This window comes from Eleutherodactylus coqui, chromosome 1 (assembly GCF_035609145.1).
Source record: "Eleutherodactylus coqui strain aEleCoq1 chromosome 1, aEleCoq1.hap1, whole genome shotgun sequence".
Taxonomy (NCBI): domain Eukaryota; kingdom Metazoa; phylum Chordata; class Amphibia; order Anura; family Eleutherodactylidae; genus Eleutherodactylus; species Eleutherodactylus coqui.
The window spans coordinates 443,969,290-443,985,737 of record NC_089837.1 but is presented as its reverse complement, the minus strand read 5'-3'; the positions used below and the strand labels follow the sequence as shown (position 1 = coordinate 443,985,737).

The following is a 16,448-nucleotide window of genomic DNA, read 5'->3' as shown; positions in this document are numbered from 1 at the left end:
CTGTACGCAACACATGGCTGTCCTCACTAGGAAGATCACTTTCAGGATCCTCCTCCTCCTCCTCCTCCTCCTCCTCCTCAGGCCATACACGCTGAAAGGATGACAGGCAATCAGCCGGTGTACCGTCAGCAGCGGCCCAAGCTGTCTCTTCCCCCTCCTCCTCATCCTCCTCATGCTCCTCCTCCTCCTCCTGTACGCGCTGAGAAATAGACAGGAGGGTGCCCTGACTATCCAGCGGCATACTGTCTTCCCCCGCCCCCGTTTCCGAGCGCAAAGCAGCTGCCTTTATGGTTTGCAGGGAATTTCTCAAGATGCATAGCAGAGGAATGGTGACGCTAATGATTGTAGCATCGCCGCTCACCACCTGGGTAGACTCCTCAAAATTACCAAGGACATGGCAGATGTCTGCCAACCAGGCCCACTCTTCTGAAAGGAATTGAGGAGGCTGACTCCCACTGCGCCGCCCATGTTGGAGTTGGTATTCGACTATAGCTCTCCGTTGTTCATAGAGCCTGGCCAACATGTGGAGCGTAGAGTTCCACCGTGTGGGCACGTCGCACAGCAGTCGGTGCACTGGCAGCTTAAAGTGATGTTGCAGGGTGCGCAGGGTGGCAGCGTCCGTGTGGGACTTGCGGAAATGTGCGCAGAGCCGGCGCGCCTTTACGAGCAGGTCTGACAAGCGTGGGTAGCTTTTCAGAAAGCGCTGAACCACCAAATTAAAGACGTGGGCCAGGCATGGCACGTGCGTGAGGCTGCCGAGCTGCAGAGCCGCCACCAGGTTACGGCCGTTGTCACACACGACCATGCCCGGTTGGAGGCTCAGCGGCGCAAGCCAGCGGTCGGTCTGCTCTGTCAGACCCTGCAGCAGTTCGTGGGCCGTGTGCCTCTTATCGCCTAAGCTGAGTAGTTTCAGCACGGCCTGCTGACGCTTGCCCACCGCTGTGCTGCCACACCGCGCGACACCGACTGCTGGCGACATGCTGCTGCTAACACATCTTGATTGCGAGACAGAGGAGGAGGAGGAGGAGGAGGAGGAGGGTGCTTTAGTGGAGGAAGCATACACCTCCGCAGATACCAGCACCGAGCTGGGGCCCGCAATTCTGGGGGTGGGTAGGACGTGAGCGGTCCCAGGCTCTGACTCTGTCCCAGCCTCCACTAAATTCACCCAATGTGCCGTCAGGGAGATGTAGTGGCCCTGCCCGCCTGTGCTTGTCCACGTGTCCGTAGTTAAGTGGACCGTGGCAGTAACCGCGTTGGTGAGGGCGCGTACAATGTTGCGGGAGACGTGGTCGTGCAGGGCTGGGACGGCACATCGGGAAAAGTAGTGGCGACTGGGAACTGAGTAGCGCGGGGCCGCCGCCTCCATGATACTTTTGAAGGACTCCGTTTCCACAACCCTATACGGCAGCATCTCAAGGCTGATGAATTTTGCGATGCGGACGGTTAACGTTTGAGCGTGCGGGTGCGTGGCGGCGTACTTGCGCTTGCGCTCCAACAGTTGCGCTAGCGACGGCTGGACTGTGCGGTGCGAGACATTGGTGGATGGGGCCGAGGACAGCGGAGGTGAGGGTGTGGGTGCAGGCCATGAGACGGTCGTGCCTGTGTCCTGAGAGGGGGGTTGCATCTCAGTGGCAGGTTGGGGCACAGGGGGAGAGGCAGGGGTGCAAACCGGAGGCGGTGAACGGCCTTCGTCCCACCTTGTGGGGTGCTTGGCCATCATATGCCTGCGCATGGTGGTGGTGGTGAGGCTGTTGGTGTTGGCTCCCCGGCTGAGCTTTGCGCAACAAAGGTTGCACACCACTGTTCGTCGGTCGTCAGGCGTCTCTGTGAAAAACTGCCAGACCTTAGAGCACCTTGGCCTCTGCAGGGTGGCATGGCGCGAGGGGGCGCTTTGGGAAACACTTGGTGGATTATTCGGTCTGGCCCTGCCTCTACCCCTGGCCCTGGCCACCGCACTGCCTCTTGCAACCTGCCCTGCTGATGCCCTTGACTCCCCCTCTGAAGACCTGTCCTCCTGAGTAAGCGTTGCACACCAGGTGGGGTCAGTCACCTCATCGTCCTGCTGCTCTTCCTCCGAATCCTCTGTGCGCTGCTCCCTCGGACTTACTGCCCTTACTACTACCTCACTGCAAGACAACTGTGTATGATCGTCATCGTCCTCCTCACCCACAGAAAGTTGTTGAGACAGTTGGCGGAAGTCCCCAGCCTCATCCCCCGGACCCCGGGAACTTTCGAATGGTTGGGCATCAGTGACTATAAACTCCTCTGGTGGGAGAGGAACCGCTGCTGCCCAATCTGAGCAGGGGCCCGAGAACAGTTCCTGGGAGTGTTCCCGCTCCTGAGCAGGTGTCATTGTAGTGGAGTGAGGAGGCTGGGAGGAAGGAGGAGCAGCAGACAGAGGATTCGGATTTGCAGCAGTGGACGGCGCAGAACTGCGTGTTGACGATAGGTTGCTCGAAGCACTTTCTGCCATCCAGGACAGGACCTGCTCACACTGCTCATTTTCTAATAACCGTCTCCCGCGTGGACCCATTAATTGGGCGATGAATGTGGGGATGCCAGAAACGTGCCTCTCTCCTAATCGCGCAGCAGTCGGCTGCGACACACCGGGATCAGGAGCTCGGCCTGTGCCCACACCCTGACTTGGCCCTCCGCGTCCTCGGCCGCGTCCACGTCCTCTAGGCCTACCCCTACCCCTCAGCATGCTGTATTACCAGTGATTTGATTTCACAGGCAGGAAATAAATTGGCGCAAGACTGCAGGCCAAATATAATTTTTTCCCTTTTTGGAAAACGAAAGGCCCCACTGCCTCTAGTGAATGAATAATCTAAGTTTAATAACTGTGCTGTGTCCCTGCTAATGTGTCACAGAACGTGAGGGTAGCAGAGTTATTATAACTCTGGCAGAGCAGGTATTTTTTTTCCCAATTAAGGAAAGCAAATGGCGAAGCCAGCAGTAAAGCGTAGCTGGGTGCGTCTGATTTAGCAATGTTTTTCACGCAGCTCACACGTGTCCACAGGCGTTAGGACGGACAGAGGCTGGACAAATAGATTTGTTTTCAGTTTTTTTCCACCAAAAGGCAGCACTGCGTATATTCAATGAACATGAGAAGTTTAATAACTGTGCTGTGTCCCTGCTTATGTGTCACAGAACGTGAGGGTAGCAGAGTTATTATAACTCTGGCAGAGCAGGTATTTTTTTCCCAATTAAGGAAAGCAAATGGCGAAGCCAGCAGTAAAGCGTAGCTGGGTGCGTATGATTTAGCAATGTTTTTCACGCAGCTCACACGTGTCCACAGGCGTTAGGACGGACAGAGGCTGGACAAATAGATTTGTTTTCAGTTTTTTTCCACCAAAAGGCAGCACTGCGTATATTCAATGAACATGAGAAGTTTAATAACTGTGCTGTGTCCCTGCTTATGTGTCACAGAACGTGAGGGTAGCAGAGTTATTATAACTCTGGCAGAGCAGGTATTTTTTTCCCAATTAAGGAAAGCAAATGGCGAAGCCAGCAGTAAAGCGTAGCTGGGTGCGTATGATTTAGCAATGTTTTTCCCGCAGCTCACACGTGTCCACAGGCGTTAGGACGGACAGAGGCTGGACAAATAGATTTGTTTTCAGTTTTTTTCCACCAAAAGGCAGCACTGCGTATATTCAATGAACATGAGAAGTTTAATAACTGTGCTGTGTCCCTGCTTATGTGTCACAGAACGTGAGGGTAGCAGAGTTATTATAACTCTGGCAGAGCAGGTATTTTTTTCCCAATTAAGGAAAGCAAATGGCGAAGCCAGCAGTAAAGCGTAGCTGGGTGCGTATGATTTAGCAATGTTTTTCACGCAGCTCACACGTGTCCACAGGCGTTAGGACGGACAGAGGCTGGACAAATAGATTTGTTTTCAGTTTTTTCCCACCAAAAGGCAGCACTGCGTATATTCAATGAACATGAGAAGTTTAATAACTGTGCTGTGTCCCTGCTTATGTGTCACAGAACGTGAGGGTAGCAGAGTTATTATAACTCTGGCAGAGCAGGTATTTTTTTTCCCAATTAAGGAAAGCAAATGGCGAAGCCAGCAGTAAAGCGTAGCTGGGTGCGTATGATTTAGCAATGTTTTTCACGCAGCTCACACGTGTCCACCGCCCGTAAGGACGGACAGAGGCTGGACAAATAGATTTGTTTCCACTTGTTTTTCCACCAAAAGGCAGCACTGCGTATATTCTATGAATAATAACTGTGTTGTGGCCCTGCCTATACAATTCTTTCCCTGCAGTATCAATGGAGGGTGGAATGCTCTGCAGAGGCGATTTTGAGAAGCCCAAAAAAAATGCAGCACAGCTAACAGCAGCCTGAACAGTACTGCACACGGATAAATATGGCCCTAGAAAGGACCGTTGAGGTTCTTGAAGGCTACACTCACTCCTAACACTCTCCCTGCCTATGCAGCACTTCTGTCCCTAATGCCAGGTGCAACGCTCTGCAGAGCCGATTTTGAGAAAAAAAAATGCCACTGCTAACAGCAGCCAACACACAGCTATCAGTGGCCCTAATAAGGACCTTTGGGGGGTCTTGAAGCCTACACTAACTACCAATTCTTTCCCTACAGCAGCTCCGGTATAAACAGCACTGTCCCTCATCTAACTCACACCGCATCTGAGGCGAGCCGCGGGAGGGGCCGACTTTTATATTAGGCGAACACCTGATCTCGCCAGCCACTCACAGCAGGGGGGTGGTATAGGGCTTAAACGTTGCAGGGGGAAGTTGTAATGCCTTCCCTGTCTTTCAATTGGCCAGAAAAGCGCGCTAACGTCTCAGGGAAGGAAGTGAAAGTAACCAGAACACCGCATGGTGTTCGTTACGAATAACGAACATCCCGAACACCCTAATATTCGCACGAATATCAAGCTCGGACGAACGCGTTCGCTCATCTCTACTCGTGAGTCATTTTCATGACCCCTTTATTGTATTTTTTTATCTTATCACTGACTATACTAAAACATAAACTAAGACCAAATGCTTTAAAACACACATAAACTAAAGACAACCCACCGAAGGCAAAAATTAAATTTCAATTCCCACGCCAGATCTTCCAACATCAACACAGTGGTTAATATGTGTGTTGTAACATATTGTGAACCATGCATCCAGTGACATGACTCACTGGTTCTCCATTTCCTGTCTGTACTTCCGTTGGCTCTCTTTCCTCCTTTTATTAGACCTCTAGTGATGTCGGTACGGTGATTGTCTGAAAAACTAAACATATTCCCCCCCCTTGCATTTTAGGTCAAGTTTACATAAAATATTTACGGCAGCAAAGTAATTGTTACCATATGTTGCTGTAAAACTGACCTTGCACAGAAATTGTATTTCTTGTAATGAAATGTATTTGTATAACAACGTGCGCGGTTACATTGCTGAAAAGGAAGAAGAAAATGTTTCTATAAACAGCAGCAGAATGACGTCTTCCTTCTTCACATTCGTATTACCTTTTTTAATATTTGAGGAAATCGCATTTGTCTTTGCTGGGTTCACAGCCAGGTCTGCTATATATGTAATTATACTGAAAGCAAATATTGCAGAACACATTGAGAGGAGCCGCTATGTGAAATAAAGGGCATTAGCGTTTTCTCAGCTGCATTTGGGATTAAAATAATATTGCATGGTATTTCTATTGGAGGAGTCCAAGAGTCTTGGATTCTTAGTGTATGATCACACATGGCAGAGTAAATTCTCACCAATTACGATTGTAGATTTTTTATTTACACATTCCCTTTAAAGAGAGTCAGTCAGCTGGAACATGTTGTCCAAAGTGCCAGCATCATGTTATAGAGCAGGAGGAGCTGAGCAGACTGATGTACAGTTTTATGGGGGAAGATTCAGTATAACTTGTATTTTATTCATTTATATCTCTGCACATTCTAAGCTGAACAGTCCAGTGGGTGGTCCTATCAGTGATTGGCAGATACCCCTGTATGTACAGTCATACACAGATAGCTGCCAATCACTGATAGCTCCGCCCACTGGACTGTCCAACTCAGAATGTGCAGAGATATAAATTAATAAAATACAAGTTATTTTGAATCTTGCCCCATAAAACTATATAACAATCTGCTCCTCCTGTTCTATAACATGATGCCTGTAGATTGGACAGTATGTTCGAGCCGACAGACTCCCTTTAACTTGTAGTTAAAGGATAGGATTACAAAACTAACATTTCTCAATAACAATAAAAGTCATTTTTACCTGCTCTTCTGAATGTTCATGTGAGATACAGATGGGATTAGAACTGATGGGTCCTTCATGTTCTACATTCAGTTGCTGTAGTTTCATCATGAGACATGTCATGGATTGTGACCACTGTGATCTTTCTTCCTTTACAGACAACAACAAAACAGAAATTCATATTAGCTGCATTAGTAAATTTCTATAACTTGAATGAATATGTGTCCAAAATGTAATGGCATGTTCACACTAAACAAAATTGCTGCAGAAAATTGCTTAACTGGAAATCCTCTTCCGGTGTATGAACAGGTTTGTTTCTGGGACTTCCTGCACTCCAGTCGGCAGCTCTCTCCACTGTGCCATGCAGCCCTTGGACAGCCCCCTTGCTGGACCTTAGCCTGGTTCCTGTATACCTGACCCAGTTCCTTGCCTTGGCTCTGCCCTGCTATTGATTAGGCAACTATAAAAGCCTGGCCCTGCCTCTGATCCAGGGCGTGATAATTGTGCTCCACAGCCTTAGTCAAGCTCCACTCCTGTCTGTTCCTCTGCAAATCAAACTGAGACCTTCTGATACTGACCTCTGGCTTTCCTCCTGACAATGCTACCCCCCTCTTCCTTTGTACTGTGACTTGAGATATTCGATACCGACCCCTGACAACGCTACCTGCCTCCTCCATTGTACCGCGAACTGAGACCTATCATTGTCGACTCCTGGCTCTTCCCTGACTACTCTCTAGATCTGTGGCTCTCATACCTGAAACACTACACAAATCTTCCACGTGTGAACATTACCTAAGCCAGTAATGGTTTTAGATGAGTGAGACAGGGGTTATCAGTGCATCTCTGCATGATAGAGAAAACAGTGCAAATTGGGCCAGATTTATCAAATGTGTCATAATAAATTTGGCAAAACTTTTAGACATGTCAGATTTTTTTCTCTTCTATAGCTCACATCATGGCTGCCATATCTTGCATCTATATTTTGGACAAAAAAGGTATTTTATGACTCCTCTTAGCCATGTTCCTGTTTTCTAGGTACTTGTCTAAGTTGATAGAAAGGTGTAAGTTAGGTGCATGCCATGTACATCACATTTTTATGAATTCCCATTAGGAATTCTGGGCATTTTGTTTAATAAATCTCTATAAGTAGAGAAAAATTACAAAAAAAAGGTATATACACATGCACTGGAAAAAATGTATTATGAATTGTGCTCAAAGTACTACATCATCTTTCCCCCGACTAATTTCAGATTGTGTCCCCTTTTTCTCTTGTTTAGCTTCTTAATCAAAACACTTAGGCCTCTTTTACACGGACGACAGCTATATTGCCGCAAGAAAATCGCAGCGATATAACATCTGTGCTGCATTTTCTCGCGGCAATATCGTGATTTTGTGTTGCTACAAAGTCACGCCACTTTGTAGCGCTCTTTTGCCAGGATTTTCAGAGGGGCTTGAAATATAAGCCCTCCCCTGAAAATAATCCCTGGCTGCATTAAAAAAACAATACATTACCTAACAGGCACTGTACTCCTCAGCAGCTCCGGCAGACTTGCCTATAGTTTTCAGTCAGTGCTTCCTGGTTTGGAGGTTAAAAATCCCCGTCTCCGGGAAGCGCTATGATTGGTTCTTGAGCGCTGTGGTTCAGCCAATAACTGCAGCGCTCGATGAACCAATCATAGCCATTCAATGTTGCCATCCAATAGGTGGCGCTGCAGAGGTATTGTTCCATCTTCCTTATTTGCATATTACCCAGAGGAGCTTGGAAGGCCTTATAAGTCTCCTCACTCACCTTCTTGGTGCTCTCTCCTTAAGGCCTCATCATGGGCCTCTCATTAGCCAAGCCAGGATCCTACTACACACTGATGAGGGGCAAACACCCCAAAACCACTGTCAGTATATGGATTCTGGCTTGGTTCTCAATTCCCAATCATTGCTCTACACCCCTGTATAAAAGGCCAAGCATTGCTTTGAAGAAATGCTGCTATCCAATAGGTGGCGATGAGGAGGTATTGTTCCATCTTCCTTACTTGTTATTTCACTACATGGAAAAGGGGTTGTCCACAGATATTACAATTCTGACATCCCCTTCAAGCCTTTAACATATTTAGAGGTTTTGATCATGTCCCCCCTGTCCCTTCCTTCTATATCATAACTGTACCATCCACTCTACTGGCTGTCCTTAAGGCACATGTGTCAAACTCATGGCCCGCGGCCCAATTCTAGCCCATCAAATCATTTTTTTATGGCCTGCAAGGTCCAGATGCAGAAGGATCAGCTCTCCACTTTCCCTTGAGGATGCAGCTAGCCCAGGGAGTGGGTGCCATCTTGGATTCTAAACTGTAATGTACACCTCCAAACTGCTCTGTTAAGCAACTCACAAGTGGTGGCAGAATTTTGGCAGCCCTACCCAGGCACCCTCCATGCACCCTTACTGACCAAGTGGTTCACCATGACATATCTGATAAGAATTTTTAGAAACCTGGATTAAAAGTATAATAAAATGTATTTCAACTGAGAAATCTGGTTGAATTACATGTTAACCATTTTTTGAATCGATCTGAATGGTTATGCTTGCATTCTATTTTGTGTTTGTTGTTATTTTCAGATCGTGATCGATTTATGAGGATGGTGTGTGAGGTTACGTAACAATATTTAAAAGGGGTATTCTGGGCACAGTCTAACATTTTACATCAGTGTATCTGATCTAGCTACTTTCTATGCCATGAGACCCTTCGCTTGAAAAATATTTCCACTTCCCCTGACATTAAGTTTGCATTTGCTACTTCCTCCCCTGTCCATAGCCTCCAATATCCTGTGAGCAGTGCATGATGGGAGGACAGGAGCCGAAGCACTGAGCTGTATTGCTCATGTGCAGTTCACAGTGTCGGAAGCTCCTGTCTGTCTGCTTCAGCAGGGTTTCTCTGGCACTCTCAGTGAGGGGGGAGTTGGTAAGTTGCAGGACTCGTGAGCTGTGGGCGGAGCTACAGTGCTGGCCAGTAAACAAGCTCTATGCATGCTGGGAGTTGTAGGTAACAGTCTGTTGCTGTGTTTACTGTGGAAGTGATGTATGTAGGGGGTGTGGTAGATAAATGACAAATGAAGTTCAATATTGATAAATGTAAGGTTATGCACATGGGCAGGAGAAGCAGATGTCACCAATATACACTAAATGGGGTACTGCTAGGGAAAAGTGATATGGAAAAAGACCTGGGGGTACTAGTAGACTGTAGACTTAACTGGAGCGATCAATGCCAGACAGCTGCTGCAAAGGCAAATAAAGGCTTGGGGTGCATTAAAAGAGGTATAGGGGCGAGAACATTATTCTTCCACTATATAAGGCACTTGTCAAGCCTCACATGGACTACTGTGTACAGTTTTGGACTCCAGTACTCAGGAAAGACATTGCAGTGCTTGAGTGGGTTAAAAGATGGGCAACTAAATTAATAAATGGAATGGGAGGACTAAAATACCCAGAGAGGCTATCAAAATTGGGATTATTCCCCCACGAAAAAAGACGGTTAAGGGGTTGACCAAAGAACTATGTATAAATACACTAGGGGACAATACAAGGATCTCTCCCATGATCTGTTTATCCCCAGGACTGCGACAGTAACAAGAGGGCATCCATTACGTCTAGAAGAAAACAGGTTTCATCACCAACACAGAAGGGGATTCTTTACTGAAAGAGCAGTGAGACTATAGAACTCTCTGCCTGAGGACGTGGTGATGGCAAAATAGATAGAGGAGTTTAACAGGGGACTAGATATCTTTTTAGAGCGCTACGATATTACAGGATATAGACATTAGGTGACCAGCGGGGTTGTTGATCCGGGTCTTGGAGTCAGGTATGATCTTTTCAAATGTTGATCCAGGGATTATTCTGACTGCCACTATGAAGTCGGGGAGGAATTTTTTTCCCCAAAATAGGGTAAATTGGTTTCTGACTCATTGTTTTTTTTTGCCTTTCTCTGGATAAACAAGTGGGGGGTGGAAACAGGCTGAACTGGGTGGACATTTGTCTTTTTTCAGCCTAACACATTATGTTACTATGTAAGCAGAGTGGCAGATCAGCGGCTGCACTGGATGAAGAAGAGGGTCCAGAGCAGTAAATAAAAGGTATAGGTTGCTGCTTCTTAGCTCTACCTCTTGGATTTCAGCATTTTCAGAGTTTCCATTTTGTGCCCGTAAAACCCCTTTAAGGAACAGTTGCATTTATACAGTCCTACAATTACAAATGTCCCTTTCAAGGAAACCATAATGCAGCTGTGGCCTTCGGTAAGAGTGAGTTTGACACCCCTGCTCTTAAACTTGTGGTGGAAGACACCGCCATCATTATTATTGCCTGTGCCCCTTTTAACCACAGTCACGCCAGAATTTTAGACACTGAATGGAAGTAAGGCTTTAAGCATCAGATGTGCATGAGCGCATCGACAAATAAGACACATACAAGAAGATATTAATTTCACAGAATAATATGAAGTATTTTTATGAGCGTTCCAAAGTACCTCAGGTGCCTGAAGGCAAAGATATTTGGAAGTGACCCAATTGTCAAAATAGTCACACTATTCAGCAGAAAATACTACAATGGCTGTAAGTCTCCCTAAGATGAATGTCTTTAAGCCTAAATGTGATAAGTCCCATAGCTGCCAAAACATCTTGACCCGAAATTCTGGAATGAAAGAAAATTGAAAAGTAATCTTCGTAAGGCGTTTTTGTTGAATACCGAGGTCAGAAAGTGAGTTGTTCACTGAAGCCATGAAGAAATGTAATTAGGCTGGTAGCAGCAAATCACACACACACAAGGGTTATGAGAAACTTTCTAAGAGATCACTTCTGTCAGCTCAAACCACCCCAAGCATGAAAGAAACATTGTTTTCATCCAACACCATTCACGTCTGTACCACACAAAGGTTTTCTCTACATACTTTTTATTTCTATCAGTGCAGGTTTCACTACAGTATCCATATGTATTCAGGGCCGGATTTAGAGCTTGTCCTGCCCTAGGCACTTTTAATGCTCATGCCCCCTATTTGTGGGTGAGGTTAAGGCTGGTGCCCATAAACCTTAGATACCTGTTGAGATGATAGCTATCTCTTCCATTTCCACCATACACATACACACTCAGCTGAGCGCGAATGGGTTTTCGTTGGATAGAAAGAATAAAGCTACTAACAGAGGCCTATGGCAGAGGATTATCTCCAATGCGAACATACATATGGCAACAAAACCAAGAGTTCTGTATAAATATGATAACATAACCAAGCTTACTACATGCATATGGTAACAGAACTACACTTACTACATTACCGAACCAAATGTATTCAAATAGCAGGATCAAGCCTACTACATAGACACAGTACCAGAACCAAGCTAACTACATAGTTGCGGTACAAAAATCAAGCTTATTACATAAATACAGTAGCAGAACCAAGCTTACTACATAAATATGGTACCAGGACCTAGCTGGTACCATAAACATACAAGCATTTATATAATTACATATAGGGCCACTATACGTTCTACTTTTACAGCTAGGCTGTTACTAAAACAGCCATTGTCTACAATGTGTTAAGTTCATGCAGGTCTTATTCAATTTGCTTGCATGCATATAATATATTTAAGACTGGAGTATAAAGGGACTGCATTCACGACCAGACACTGTTTATACCATACATAAAACAAATGTACACACTACAAAGGGAAAACATGGACATAGATCCTACACCAACACCAGCCAGCCAAATACCAAAGTACTAAAACAAGACAGATGGAAATATAAATAAGAACAAGGTATTAGTTAGTATTTTGGCCAAAGTACGTAAGCTCACAAGCCCACGTCAAGGGTCCTCATTATCTTGTGAGTCCCTATACTAACAAGACAACTAAGACAAAGAAAGGGAACCCTACCTACAAGCGGGGCGATCATCCCTAAAGGATGGCCACACGCTGGAATGTAGGAACCACCTGACAAGGACTTAACACACGATAGGTATCTGTGAACCTACAGATGCAAGGGACCGCCAATGTAGGACATCATACACACCAGAAAAAGAAGGGAAAAAAAAACGTCAGAAAAAAAGGGGATCCGCGCTCACAAGTGGAGTAAACTGAGGATAGATTCACATGTGAATAGATGGTGAGATATAACACTTACTTGGAAGGAGGGGGGTATGATGCACAAATGCCCCCTCCTCAAAGTGTCCACCACAAGATATAGAGCTATGCTCCAAGTTGCATAGTGATGATCCAGGTGTTGAAACCAAACGAAAACTTTTAATAAGGCAACGCGTTTCGGTGCGAGGTAAAGCACCTTTCTCAAGCCATACATATAAAACAAATACACAATACACATATTTATACATAGTAAAAAAAGACATACCCTTCCCATGCTCATCAGTGCCGTGTGTCCGGCGTTCCTGGGGGTGGGCGTGCACTGATGACATCAGCAGTACCATGTGATGTGGTGGCCGTACTCTATGCCGTATGTAGTAATGGGGTCTCTGAATTGAGACTTCGTTAAGACTGAATCAAGCTGATCCTAAGGGGTATAGTAAAGTCCATATTCATATTTAGAGCCAATAGCCTTTTCGTAGTATCGGCATTCTCCGGTTGCTGAGTGGTGAAGGGGGAGCCTAATGACGCGTTCTGCATCATTGAGCTGCGCGCTGTTGATCGTATAGTACCTCTGGCATAGTCCCGTTGCCAAGCAGCGGGGGAGGAGCCTGATGACGCGTTCCGCGTCATTGCATCGCATGTAGGATTTAACTGACATTTGCGAACAAAAAAGAGTAACCCCGTGGGGGGATAGAAAGTTCACAGAATCCATAAATAAATTGGCTAGTAATAACGAAATCGTTATAAAAAGCGCGGATAAGGGGGGATCCATTGTTATAATGGACCGTGACTATTATGATATGGAAGCTAAACGTATCTTAAGTGATAGTAGATACTATCGAAAACTCGAGGTAGACCCGACGCAGAAGTTCACCATGGAGTTGAAGAATCTGATAGAGGTTGCCTTTGAAAGAAAATGCCTGACCAAAGATGAGAAATACTTTTTATTGACCAAACATCCCGAAGTGCCTTATTTCTATTTCTTACCGAAAGTGCACAAGGACAAAACAAGACCACCAGGAAGACCCATAATATCAGGGATAGGGTCCCTCACGTGCAATTTATCGGAATATATTGATCACATATTGCAGAAAATAGTGATAGCCTTACCCGCATACTTGAAAGACACGGGGGATTTTCTAGAAAAACTGAAAAAGTTCTCATGGAAACCAGGCTATATCCTGTGCACCCTAGACGTTACATCACTTTATTCAAACATTCCACACGAAGCAGGATTAGCAGCAGTAGGTTCATTTTTGGCAAGAGAAGATCAAATGCCCACCAGACAGAAGGAATTCATTCTGGAGGGCATTAAATTTATTTTGGCCCACAATTATTTCACGTTCAATAAACAATTTTACATTCAAGAAAGGGGGACCGCTATGGGTACCAAATTCGCGCCGGCATACGCAAATTTGTTTATGGGGCCTTTGAAGAGCAGATAGACAAACAGAACATCATTTTTTACCAACCTTTTATAGACGATATTATTCTTATATGGAAAGGGAAAGAGCTAGATTTAATGCAGTTCATTTCGCAATTAAATGATAACGAAAGTGGTTTACAGTTCACGGCCAATTTCAGTGAAACTTCCGCCACCTTCCTGGACATTGACATCCTTATCAACGATGATCAAATCGAGACAACAACACATTTAAAAAAAACAATTCAGAGACCCCATTACTACATACGGCATAGAGTACGGCCACCACATCACATGGTACTGCTGATGTCATCAGTGCACGCCCACCCCCAGGAACGCCGGACACACGGCACTGATGAGCATGGGAAGGGTATGTCTTTTTTTACTATGTATAAATATGTGTATTGTGTATTTGTTTTATATGTATGGCTTGAGAAAGGTGCTTTACCTCGCACCGAAACGTGTTGCCTTATTAAACGTTTTCGTTTGGTTTCAACACCTGGATCATCACTATGCAACTTGGAGCATAGCTCTATATCTTGTGGTGGACACTTTGAGGAGGGGGCATTTGTGCATCATACTCCCCTCCTTCCAAGTAAGTGTTATATCTCACCATCTTTTCACATGTGAATCTATCCTCAGTTTACTCCACTTGTGAGCGCGGATCCCTTCTTTTTCTATTATATCTGGGGGAGTTCTGATCTCAGACCCCCCAGCCTGTATCTGCAGCTCTCCTTCTGATCTTAAGGATTGGAGTACTGAAGGAAAGACACACTGTGACCGTATCCACATAGCCTAGTTAGTGTGGATTGGACCTACCTGTGGCGCTCTCTACCTTTGTTTTCTATCATACACACCAGGTGTCTGCACACCTACAGACAGACACTAAACAGGACATTGTCCACACTAGGTGTCTGCACACCAACTAACAGACACTGAACAAAACATTGCTTACAATAGATGTCTGCACACCTACAAACACAGGAGATTACCCACCTAGAACCTCATACATACATACCCAGAAACAGGACATCCACACCCACATACATAAGGGGCAGAGGGGCAGAGCGTCAGACATGACAGAGAAGGGACAAAGTATTAGACATCACCCATCTAATAGTGTACTGTAGAGGATATCCAATGTCTAGAACCAAACTTGACAGAAGGTTAAGGGAGCAGGAGTCCGCAGAACATGTCAACAGGGAAATCAGGTTTCCAGATCATCTTCAGGCACAGTGTGGGAGAACAACTTTAACAAGACTTAGAGCATGCATAACTGCAAACACCAGAGGGAAGGATGAGGAATGGATAATGAACAGCAAGAGGGGTTGGTATTTATACATACAGATGCATGGTGATTGGCTGGCTGGAGAAAACCATACCATCAGTCTGCCAAATCAACCACACCTACGGCAGTATCATCCTCGAAACCCATAGTGCCACTGGTCCCAAGACCACAACGTGACACAATGGAGAAAGCCACCTGTATAGTCTTTTCCTTTCTGTAATGATGACTAGAAGAGAAAGGGACCCTTGTTCTTCTGATAGGTAAGAGTCCTCGTAGTGAAATCTGTAGCATAAATGTCCCAGATGGAAAAAACACTTAATGTATTACTGCGGCTCTCAGAAGGGGTTCGTTATCACAATGTTGCACTTAGAACAGGAAAAGTTGTGCATCCCTGGCATAGGGGATTCTACCACAAAGCCCAAAATGAGACCCTCTGCTGGTGCTGCTTCATATCAGTATATGAAGTATGGCTAGAACAAGATACAGGAGAACTCATAGCTGGTTACCTTCTCATTCCCAACACACCACTTGTACCAGAAAAGGGCAGCCTTAAAGGGGTTACCGAGCCTTTAAAAATTAATGACTTATCCTTAGGATAGGCCATTAATAGCTGATCGGTGGGGTCCACCGCTCGAGATACCCACTAATTAGTTGACTGAAAAGACTATGTGTGCAGCCTCCTCAATGTTCACATCTGACTACAAACCTGCTTGTATTCAGAATGCTGTATTATTTATTGCAGATATTCTCAGTACTTCATACCTGTCCTATTGAAATGAATCACTCACCATTAGCTCTAACAGCATGTTTCTGTGTGTCTCTGCTTCTCTCCCTTCTCATTACCCCTCCTCTCTGCTCTCACAGACTTCAGTGAGCAGGATTACTCAACCCCTTCTCCTTCAGTTCCTGTTGTTCATCTTAATATCTCTGTTACTAGAGATGGGCATCACTTGACAACAGGCAGTGGACAGCAAATTAGAAGGGAAGGAGACCAGTGGCCAGGACAAAAATGCCATTGTAAGTAAATAAAGTGATTAGCACTATTACTAGTTATCACATTGGCTATCACATAAGCGCAAGTTGTTTAAAAACTCAGTGACCGCTTAACTCCTTTAAACCCCTTTATTACTTACAAACCACTATCATGTTTGAGCCTCCACTTAGGGTGAGCATGTTTTGTCCCACTACTGTACTGTATAATAATATGAAACTGTCCTGCATTTCCAATTTCCCGGGATTGTGTAATATAATATTATATGAGCAGAGTAAATATTTCAATTTGCTCTCACAGAAAAAGTTACACATTTCCCTCTATTCTGTCAATGTGCAATTGTGGGAAAATTGATATTGTGCATGTATAGCTAAGCAGCAATGTGTCAATTCTTACAATAAAACTATATTAAAGAC

The 16,448-nt window shown here is 45.3% G+C and overlaps 1 protein-coding gene across 1 annotated transcript in view; it reads right to left on the bottom strand.

Moving 5' to 3' along the window:
* Window positions 1-16,448, bottom strand: part of STARD13 (StAR related lipid transfer domain containing 13) — a 305,534-nt gene that overhangs the window by 250,360 nt on the left and 38,726 nt on the right. The window contains exon 3 of the mRNA XM_066582869.1: window positions 6,238-6,366. Within this exon, the coding sequence (XP_066438966.1) occupies window positions 6,238-6,366 (129 nt within the window). The remainder of the gene's footprint in view (window positions 1-6,237; window positions 6,367-16,448) is intronic.